Source organism: Ylistrum balloti, unplaced genomic scaffold (assembly GCF_031769215.1).
Source record: "Ylistrum balloti isolate Yb309-2 unplaced genomic scaffold, AGI_CSIRO_Ybal_v1 Utg369628, whole genome shotgun sequence".
Taxonomy (NCBI): domain Eukaryota; kingdom Metazoa; phylum Mollusca; class Bivalvia; order Pectinida; family Pectinidae; genus Ylistrum; species Ylistrum balloti.
This window is the reverse complement of record NW_026781895.1, coordinates 143,286-155,325: the sequence shown is the minus strand read 5'-3', so window position 1 is coordinate 155,325 and position 12,040 is coordinate 143,286. Positions and strand designations below refer to the sequence as shown.

General features: G+C 34.7%; 1 protein-coding gene across 1 annotated transcript; it reads right to left on the bottom strand.

Annotated features, from left to right (window-relative positions):
• Positions 1-4,759: 4,759 nt before the first annotated feature.
• On the bottom strand, positions 4,760-9,310 carry LOC132551906 (BTB/POZ domain-containing protein 17-like). The gene is made up of 4 exons (XM_060216053.1): positions 9,247-9,310; positions 7,915-8,208; positions 7,159-7,257; positions 4,760-6,717 (listed from the first exon to the last, which is right to left on the bottom strand). The coding sequence occupies exons 2-4, from the start codon at positions 8,130-8,132 to the stop codon at positions 5,613-5,615; spliced, it is 1,422 nt and encodes a 473-aa protein (XP_060072036.1). The 5' UTR covers positions 8,133-8,208; positions 9,247-9,310; the 3' UTR covers positions 4,760-5,612.
• Between the last annotated feature and the right edge of the window lie 2,730 nt (positions 9,311-12,040).

Sequence of the window (12,040 nt, the reverse complement as noted above, 5' to 3'; positions counted from 1 at the left end):
TATTATCTACAGGTCTGTGTTGTATTGTTGTTATTGAACAGGTGATAATCTATTATCTACAGGTCAGTGTTGTGTTGTTGTTATTGAACAGGTGATAATCTATTATCTACAGGTCTGTGTTGTATTGTTGTTATTGAACAGGTGATAATCTATTATCTACAGGTCTGTGTTGTTATTGAACAGGTTTGTTGTTATTGAACAGGTGATAATCTATTATCTACAGGTCTGTGTTGTATTGTTGTTATTGAACAGGTGATAATCTATTATCTACAGGTCTGTGTTGTATTGTTGTTATTGAACAGGTGATAATCTATTATCTACAGGTCAGTGTTGTATTGTTGTTATTGAACAGGTGATAATCTATTATCTACAGGTCTGTGTTGTTATTGAACAGGTGATAATCTATTATCTACAGGTCAGTGTTGTATTGTTGTTATTGAACAGGTGATAATCTATTATCTACAGGTCTGTGTTGTACTGTTGTTATTGAATACCTCAGTCAAGCATATGATTGAAATGAAACCATGAGATCTGACATAAAATTACCATTTCTGTTATTAACGTGTATAGGGAACAAAATTTCTTTAGAAGTAAAAATATGCGACATTGTTGGTAGGTTTAGATACAGGTTTTTATTGTATATAAATAAATTACGACTAGATTACAATATCTAACACAATAACAATATTATATAGCACGTGCATTGATGGCAGACAATGGACGTAGAATAAATACAGTTAGCACAATAAAAATACAAATATGATAATTATAACATGTTCTTATAATTATCTATAAGATAAACGGTAAAAAATCTCAAAATATGTTTATCAACATGAACATTGTTCACAACAAATATTACTAAATGTCAATACAATTGGTAGTAAATCTAAACAATACATCATCGAGTAAATGAAATTATTGTCCTATGTATTTTTTCATCCTAAAGTATGTATAATTATTGTCCTAAAGCCTGTATAGTTATTGTCCTAAAGTATATATAGTTATTGTCCTAAAGCCTGTATAGTTATTGTCCTAAAGGATGTATAGTTATTGTCCTAACGCCTGTATAGTTATTGTCCTAAAGTATGTATAGTTATTGTCCTAAAGCCTGTATAGTTATTGTCCTAAAGGATGTATAGTTATTGTCCTAAAGCCTGTATAGTTATTGTCCTAAAGCCTGTATTTGTCAGAGAGTGGTTATGTTCCCCGAATGGAACAAAACTTAAGTATGAAAAATAACAAAGGACAATTACTTCTAAATTATGAAAAAGAGTTATGGTTCTTGTGCACTACGTTTCTCCTTAACGAGATCTGTCTTTCATGTTGATACTTCTCACAGTTTTTGTGTTATGCTCAAGACAAAATTATGATGGATGGACATGGACGAATGGACAGACAGACAAAGTGGCGACTATATGCTCTCCCTTCAGGGAGCATAATAAAATAATTTCATATATACATATATTGTACATGGTAAGAGCAATGCATGTTATAGGGCTATAAAAACTAGCAAGTTTTTAAAAGTAGACAATGTCGCAATTTGACTAAAAGGTCTCAAAGCATGTATTGCATGCAAATTTAAAAGGAGAATTTTTTACCTTCATCCTAATCATGATTTATGTGTAAATTTGGAAATACAAAATTCATCCTGTTTTCATAAAAAAGAAATATTGACTTGTGTAACAGCATGCTCTCTCAATCTTCATATAAGTAACTGTCTGATTGTGATGGACTCAGAAATTTGATTTGGGACTGCCTATTTTGTTTGGGACTTGGCTTTTTCTTCAGCAGCAAGTCCAGGACTGACTGGTCCAAACACCTACAACCATACTGTAGAGCAATATGTGCCTCATATTAACAATTTCCAGTGTCACATCTCATCCAGATTTTGTCCTACTTGTTATCAAGTCAATGCCTTACATATCTGACTAGTTTATACACATAAGAAATTCTTACACAGATCCCTCTATAATCATTCTCTATATCACATGTTAAATATTCCTTTTGTCAGGTTTTAGGATTCACAGCTTGACTGATGATTGAAGACTTCAAAACATAAATGATCATTTAGAAAATGTAATTAAAATATGATGTTCAAGTTCAATTGTTCATATAGACTGATGTTACTTTGTATACCAGGGAACACTGTCGCTTGTCCAATCTTAACATACTGGGATTGATGTTACTTTGTATACCAGGGAACACTGTCGTGTGTCAAATCCTAACATACTAGGATTGATGTTACTTTGTATACCAGGGAACACTGTCGTGTGTCAAATCCTAACATACTAGGATTGATGTTACTTTGTATACCAGGGAACACTGTCGTGTGTCAAATCCTAACATACTAGGATTGATGTTACTTTGTATACCAGGGAACACTGTCGTGTGTCAAATCCTAACATACTAGGATTGATGTTACTTTGTATACCAGGGAACACTGTCGTGTGTCAAATCCTAACATACTAGGATTGATGTTACTTTGAATACCAGGGAACATGGTCGCTTGTCCAATCTTAACATACTGGGATTGATGTTACTTTGTATACCAGGGAACACTGTCGCGTGTCAAATCCTAACATACTGGGATTGATGTTACTTTGTATACCAGGGAACACTGTCGCGTGTCAAATCCTAACATACTGGGATTGATGTTACTTTTTATACCAGGGAACACTGTCGTGTGTCAAATCCTAACATACTGGGATTGATGTTACTTTGTATACCAGGGAACACTGTCGCGTGTCAAATCCTAACATACTGGGATTGATGTTACTTTGTATACCAGGGAACACTGTCGCGTGTCAAATCCTAACATACTGGGATTGATGTTACTTTTTATACCAGGGAACACTGTCGCGTGTCAAATCCTAACATATTGGGATTGATGTTACTTTTTTATACCAGGGAACACTGTCGCGTGTCAAATCCTAACATACTGGGATTGATGTTACTTTTTATACCAGGGAACACTGTCGTGTGTCCAATCCTAACATACTGGGATTGATGTTACTTTTTATACCAGGGAACACTGTCGTGTGTCCAATCCTAACATACTGGGATTGATGTTACTTTTTATACCAGGGAACACTGTCGTGTGTCCAATCCTAACATACTGGGATTGATGTTACTTTTTATACCAGGGAACACTGTCGTGTGTCCAATCCTAACATACTGGGATTGATGTTACTTTGTATACCAGGGAACACTGTCGCGTGTCAAATCCTAACATACTGGGATTGATGTTACTTTTTATACCAGGGAACACTGTCGTGTGTCCAATCCTAACATACTGGGATTGATGTTACTTTGTATACCAGGGAACACTGTCGCGTGTCAAATCCTAACATACTGGGATTGATGTTACTTTTTATACCAGGGAACACTGTCGTGTGTCCAATCCTAACATACTGGGATTGATGTTACTTTTTATACCAGGGAACACTGTCGTGTGTCCAATCCTAACATACTGGGATTGATGTTACTTTTTATACCAGGGAACACTGTCGTGTGTCCAATCCTAACATACTGGGATTGATGTTACTTTTTATACCAGGGAACACTGTCGCGTGTCAAATCCTAACATACTGGGATTGATGTTACTTTGTATACCAGGGAACACTGTCGTGTGTCCAATCCTAACATACTAGGATTGATGTTACTTTGTATACCAGGGAACACTGTCGTGTGTCCAATCCTAACATACTAGGATTGATGTTACTTTGTATACCAGGGAACACTGTCGCGTGTCAAATCCTAACATACTGGGATTGATGTTACTTTGTATACCAGGGAACACTGTCGTGTGTCAAATCCTAACATACTGGGATTGATGTTACTTTGTATACCAGGGAACACTGTCGTGTGTCCAATCCTAACATACTGGGATTGATGTTACTTTGTATACCAGGGAACACTGTCGCGTGTCAAATCCTAACATACTGGGATTGATGTTACTTTTTATACCAGGGAACACTGTCGTGTGTCCAATCCTAACATACTGGGATTGATGTTACTTTGTATACCAGGGAACACTGTCGTGTGTCCAATCCTAACATACTGGGATTGATGTTACTTTGTATACCAGGGAACACTGTCGTGTGTCCAATCCTAACATACTGGGATTGATGTTACTTTGTATACCAGGGAACACTGTCGTGTGTCAAATCCTAACATACTGGGATTGATGTTACTTTGTATACCAGGGAACACTGTCGTGTGTCCAAAACTGAAGAAACCTGATAATAAAACCTTGTCATTGTTACAATATGCTTTCATTATTTTATACAAAGAAAAATGTGATTTTTTACACTTGTACTGTATACTAGAACTTTGCAGAGAAAACAATCAATAGTCATTCCATTGTCACATTGGCAAGAGAAATAAGACAATCATATTAACACATCAGTTATATAACATTGATTCCAATAATAAACGTGTATATCTGTAAACAATTCATAACCAAATAAACAATAAATATATTGCAAACAAAAAATGTAAAATTTAGCAAAAATCTAGTAACAACCTGGAATACATAATATAAAACAAGCAGTACAAGTATTCATTACAGGCAATATATTTCCTACAGTACAAGTAGTCATTACAGGCAATATATTTCCGACAGTACAAGTAGTCATTACAGGCAATATATTTCCTACAGTACAAGTAGTCATTACAGGCAATATATTTCCTACAGTACAAGTAGTCATTACAGGCAATATATTTCCTACAGTACAAGTAGTCATTACAGGCAATATATTTCCTACAGTACAAGTAGTCATTACAGGCAATATATTTCCTACAGTACAAGTAGTCATTACAAGCAATATATTTCCTACAGTACAAGTAAAAAACAACCATGACCAAAAATAATTTTGATATTTTTAACACTAATATAACACAATTAATCACATATAAATTAACCATCAATTGTTGCTAGTCTTGACAACAAAATGGAAACACTGGAAACAGCAGTGAATTCTGGTTTTATGTAAGATTACTGGACAATCAACCAATTACAGATTTCATGATCTCTTTCATAACAACATGTCTTCAGTGTACAAAATGTTCAAAAAAAAAAAAAAAAAAATATAAACAAGAGTAACTATATGTATATGCATGAAAGCAATTCCCAAATCAAAGCAAAACATATCTAAAATGTAGCTACGCAGTTATCTATGTTATAACACACTTTACATCATTTTTCATTATTACGAGTATTTATGTGTTATTTGATCTAGTGGAGTTACCACTGATGAAATGAAATAGAAATCAAAAAAGAAAACTAGGCAGTAGTGAGCATCAAATCTGAAACAGTAATATTTCACATGTTTTGGACATATATACATTATCTTGGTTTCCATATCATGAAATGAATATTGTACATTTATTGCTGTCAAATTCATCAACAATTTCTGAAAGAATACATTTTGACAAATTTTAATTCTTTAAGTTATTTCATCTTACGTTATTATTGTGGGAACCATTAATATTCTGAATTGTTACCTTGAAAACCAATCTACATTGTTACCTTGGATACCATTCTATATTGTTACCTTGGAAACCATTCAATATTGTTACCTCGGAAACCAATCTCTGTCTACTAATTTTCACTATTCTTTCTTCTCCTTTTCTTCCAGTTGAATATTTTGGATCTTCAAGAAAATTTTTGCCTCAAAATGTTTTCCCACTAGATATGGTGACTTTTTAGACTTTAAGTTCTCAACAGGGATCACATTCTCTACCTTACAATGACGGGACTTACTGCTGAATTGGTGGGACACCCTGCAACTGTGGGCTGTGTACTTCATGTTGTCTCTGTAGGCGTAGATAACCAGGGTGATGTCTACATCCACAACATGTTGGGAGGAAGTAGAACTGCGGGAAACGTTCAGTACAGTATCATCATTCTGACGAGACATGTACATTCCATACAGTGGATGTGCCTGGTAGAATCCTTGAGGGTAAAAGGCAACATCAAAAGACAGAGAGTCGTCTTCTCTAGATTGTACAGGAAATGGCTTTAAGTGTATTGGTACTAACATAGTAGTTACCAGATGGCTTTCAGTCTTTGGTGTTTCTATGTAGTTACGTAACTTGAGGTCATCACCGATACCGTACAGTTTGTGATAGTAATTACGATAGGGCTCCTCACGAGTGTGACCCATTAGATCACTTGTGTGAAGTGAATGACCTCTGTAAGCTTTCATCAGTCGGTTTCCGAACAGTTCAGTGTATTCGTTATAAATATCAGAAGTCTCTATCTTCAGCAGGTCGCTTGGGGCCATCATGGTAAACCTCATATGAGGAAGAACTGCTTTTAATTTCTCCAATACAATATCTGGATCTTCCACAGCCTTTATCCATCGTTCAACTTCCACCCACAGTTGATATTCACTCTCCACAACAATCTCAGAACTCTGTAAAAATTCCACCATTACTGATGCTGACAGATCTAACCAGTCAGGAGCCTGCTGGATAATGCTGAAGTTTGACAGGATGAATGCTAAACACTTCTCTTGTAAGTGTTGGCCATTGGTTATCTTGGCATAGTGGTACCAGGTTAATGTGCGATTGGTATCTGGAGATGTGACAATGTGACGTGACATGTACTCCACACATGTTTTGTGTAGGACGTGTATACCATACTTATCAGCCAGAATCAGTAACTTGTGGACCATTGATGTTGTCAACTCTACTGAGCCACTGTAGATATACCTGTGAAAAAACTAGATATATTGATGCAAATATGTTCCTAAATATGCATTCAAATATATGTCTAGTCTTTGTGAAAATCTGTCAATTGTGAAAACTTCAATCTTCATCAGTCAATATTTAATATATCCACAAAGTAATGTGTTTTTAGTCTTTATTTCATATTTTTTCTGATGCACAAAGACGGAAACATCACCTTACTATTACCTTGACCTTCAGTGATAAAAAAGCAGCGCATGTCTTGACTCATACCAACTTAATTAAGTGATGCAGATAGGAGATTTTAGTCATGGATCAGAATGGAGTGACTTGAAAAATATAATGACTAGAAAAATATATTGCATTTTTGTGTGTGTGTGCTTTAATCATATCACTTTTGTGCAATGTAAGAAACAGATAAAAATGTTATACATGGTGTATTTTTACATCTTTTTATATACCTACTTAAGAAAGTCTGGAAACACTGACACACATTCTTCATCTTCTGTGAGACAGACTTCATTTTGATTAGATTCCTGCCATCTTGCCTCACTGAGCATAGCTCTACAAACCAGAGGGGGTACAGAATATAAAAGACACCACGCATACAATAAAAACAAACTTACCAATCTTTCAAATCTATCAGCTATTGTCTGACAACATTTGTCAAAATTAAATTTTTTTGACCATAATTACTAGGATATCTACAACTACATGATAACTGCAGTACAAGATTAATAATTTTAAGTCTTTAATATAATGAACTGTCAGAAACAGCAGTATCCAAGCAAGTATACATGCACAGGAAAACATTTTCAACGCAATATTTTAAATCATCATCACAAAATGTTTTCTTTTATTTCAAATATTTCTACTTTTCCACCAATGTTTAGTATATGTCTTCAGAAATAAAATGTTTATGCAGAGAGTCAGAATTATTTGGATTTATGATTAGCAAGTTTTAAATTTTCATGGTTTAAGATATAAAAAAAACCTATGCAAGTGAAAGCGGATTTCCAATAGCATGTCTGAAAAAAACATGGTCCAGCTGGTCAGGAAATCTTCTTCTTTACACAACTTTAACTACAGATATACATGAATATCTATAAAGGGAAATCTTGCCTTTATCAGTTCTTGCTTGAAAATTGTCAAAAATATTTGGTCAGTTGGGTTCAAAGAAACATGTCATGTACTATATTTTTTGGTCTGAATAACACTTACTCAAACACTTCACTTGCTGTGACAAGCATAATTTTATGGGCATAGAACCGTTGGTCTCCAACTACAAGCACAATGTCACTGAATATTTCCGAATTGTAAAGTGTACGGAAACGATGAATAAAATCATCTTTATCTTCTATAACGGCAAGTGTCTTATCCTTTTTAACTGGTGATTCAACTTCTCCCTTCACACCTCCATGCTTTTTAGTCTCAGACATCTTATCTAGGCTTGCAGGCAAGGAGAAAATCAATGTTCAGGTCCTATTAGTAACTGCATATTTACCACAAAACTTTCTACAATAAGAAAAACAAAATCATGAATTAATACAGCAGGTATGAATACTATAGGGAAATAAGAAACTAGGCACATTGTTGACTTCTCTGGTATAAGCTTTCATGTTTGTGCACCAAGTCGTAAAATCCTTTCTTCCACATCTATCTACAATACCTACATGTATATACAATATGTATGCCTCATTTACTTCTATGCAGGCTGTCCTGACAAGAGCAATTTTTTTCGTTAGTAAAAAGTCAATCTCATTTTTGTAACAATAATAAATTTGAGTGAATTATCACAAACTGGCACCAGTCAATTGGAGAATTACTTAGATTTTAAATGATTTCTGTTTAAATATGATTTTCCTCTTCCTGTAGACTGAACATGATAAACAATATAGGGTGATATTTCAGTTGTAAATAGCAGAGACGTATATGTGTTATATACGTCTCTGTAAATAGCTGAAACATGCATCCCTTAAACGTGCATTTTGTTTTATAAATATCAACCAGTGAAGAGATGAATTATTTCTAATAAAAGTTACAATTATTTTGAAAATTATTGAGCTTTCTACTATTGTTCATTTCGGAAATTTCCGTTTGTGTTTTACGAAAGCTGATTTACTGGAACTTCTTCGCTCTAGAATGTCGACGAGGTACAAACAGTTTCTCATCCCTCTGTATTATACATCCCTTACAAAGTGCTCTGTATCATTGTCTAAGGTTAAAATACTGTATCATATGTACTAAAATGCACTAACTAACTACTCTCACATAGTCCTGTTAATCCATATGTAACGATGGGAGTAGGTTTTTTTTCGGGTACATTGGTCAGATTAAAGAGGAAATTTCAGATACACTAAAGTGTTTTAAGAAAACCAATAAATTCTGATTTGTGTTTTTTATGAACTGATTAATATTCATAAAATATTTGTGTCCGACAAAGACTGAAATGCGGTTGATAGATGCGGATATACTGTCGGAATCTTCTGAATATCCATATTTGTGCTCAGACATATCAATGTATGCTAATGTACGATCTTGTTGTCAACTTACACGACAAGAATAACATAAACCTTCGCAATGCATAGTAACTGCGCATAACGATATAAAGGTGCAGTGTGGTATGCAATATATGTATTGTCTGATCAGGTATGATGGAAATCGGCTCCTGTCTTACCTACACATAGGTTCGATAACTCTATTTCACTTCCGGCCAACTGGGTGCGTTCTATTACATAAACATTTTACAGGTCGTGTTCGAAAAGAAAATTTCTTTAACATTTACGTCTCCAATAAAATTCCTACCAGAAATCTAGCTTCAGTTAGACGTCTTTGACGCTCGTTAGTTTGCCCGTTGGTTCCGTTTCGGTATAACTTGTTCTCATTTGAGAACGTAGCATTATTTACTTTGACTGACTAAGGTTTACATGGTGAGTGTCGTCGATAAAGCAAATGACGCTTGCCGTTCAGGAACACCTGGTCTTCTTCTCCTTGTACTCTTTCATAAGTATTCGTGTAAATTTTTGTTCTGTTCATAATTTGCTCTAGGTTTATTGAATTTGTGTTTGGATTATGACCATGTTGACATGTTGATATAAAAATCCCGATATATGTAAATTTCCTGAAAGCATCGGTTAATGTGGTATAGAAACTGTCTTAAAGCTAGCACAATTTGATTAACAATGTACTCTGTGACAGTGCTTATTTCATACTGAAGGATACCCTCGTGGAATGGCTTTGTATATCAGTTAGATTACTGATAGAATTTTATAGTATTAATCCCAAGTGTTAACAAAAGTCCTCTCAACCTACCATTTTGAGCTGATGGTTGTATGGCTTCACTAAAAAATGCTTATATATTATTTTAAAGGAAAATCCATAAACATTACAGTTTTATTTGACCTTATAACAAGGGCCATTTATGATGCAAGTCTCCCAAACCACGAAATCGAGCAAAATCTAAATTCTACTACATTGGTCACCTCATTAGAGTGTCATTTTGTCCAACAAGGCTAAGATATATAATATTATACGTCCCTGAATAAGGAAACGGAAGTGACCATAGTGTTATAGTAAACCTATGTACAAAATCCAGAAGAGTAAACGTCTTCTGCTACATCGACTAGGATGAACAACGGAACCAACAAGCAAACTAACAAACATCCAATACGTACAGCCTCATATCACACAAAGATATAAAATATTTCTCAATGAGATCACGTTGATGACCGTAACTTCCCAATACCTGAAGTCTGAAAGATAGACCGTATAGGCACTGAATTGTACAGAGCCAATCTTCAAGTATATGGATAATTTAATCTTTAGTATTATATGAGTACAGTTAAAAAGATTCCCTGAATTTGGCCAAGAGTATAAAATTCATGTATCGGAAAATGAACTAAAACAATTTGGCTATTAAATAGTAAAACGTCGTGACACCGGTGAATTGGTGATACAGGATAGAGATCTGTCATAGTTACAATAATTTATAGCAAGATGAGACCTATACAAGTCCTTAATAACTGCGTCAATCACAAGATTTGCGCCGGTTTTAGTATCGCGTGGGACGCACAGCGAAAGCATAAGCGGCGGCGTCAACTTAAACTCCAAATTGATAAAGAAAAATAAAAGTGCTATCACCACTAAATCCACTTAGTGATTACATACAAGTAAGATCATCTTAGCACATATTTTCAATTAAGTATTTAGGCTGTCAACACCGACCCTAGAATATACTTATACTGAATTTCACAGTTTACTGTTCACTATGACTTGTCGTCCCCGTCCAGTTTACTGTTGACTGGACTTTCACTATGACTTGTCGTCCCCGTCCAGTTTACTGTTGACTGGACTTTCACTATGACTTGTCGTCCCCGTCCAGTTTACTGTTGACTGGACTTTCACTATGACTTGTCGTCCCCGTCCAGTTTACTGTTGACTGGACTTTCACTATGACTTATCGTCCCCATCCAGCTCTCCAATTCTGCTCGACTATTGTTCATTCCCATCCACCTCAGGATAAAAGCTCGATATTCGTGATGTCCAGTTGTTAGAGCAATTATATCCTTTACAGAAACAAGGTTAAATGTGATATTTCTGTTGACTTGATCCTGCCTGGTAACTCTGATCCATTCTACTCCTGTAAGTCTGGTCGACACTAGTTTATCTGTTATTGAGGGAGATAAATCCCCAAAGAGATGAAAAGAGCTCGATCTCTGTAACATTGAACCGAGAATTTATCATATGGTATTTTCCATTGACCTCGAAACTCTCCTGTCACCATACGATCTTCATCATATAATGTAAAGAAAATGTGTTCAACACGTGCATTTCCATTTTTATAATAGTACTAACCGGGGACTTCAAAATGATTGTTTTAGTCGGCCATTAACTTATTTTTTTTTTTTATTTCAAGTTAAATATACATATATTTTCCAACACACTCTTTCTCTTTAAACTATCACTCTCCTATCGCATCAATTATCTTTTATTTATTTGTTTCCTTTCAATTGTCACTCTTTTTTCTGCTTTCAGCTCTTTCCATTTTCGAAAGTTCTCTTTAAAACTTCCCCTAAGTATCGATGTCTTTCACTTTTCTGCAATGCATCTATCATTAAAACAATTTCTTGTCTTACACATTTTAGAATGTGTTTTATCAAGTCATTCACGTCATACTCAACATTAAATTTTATTTTATTTTTTTTCTTTCCATATCTGCCACTTTATAGTAAAAACAAACAAATTTATTATCACATTATATTCATTTCTTGGATCACAACTTCCAAATATAACACCTTTCTCACTTATATGAAACATTTGATTTGGGTGATATATTTAACCCAAAACT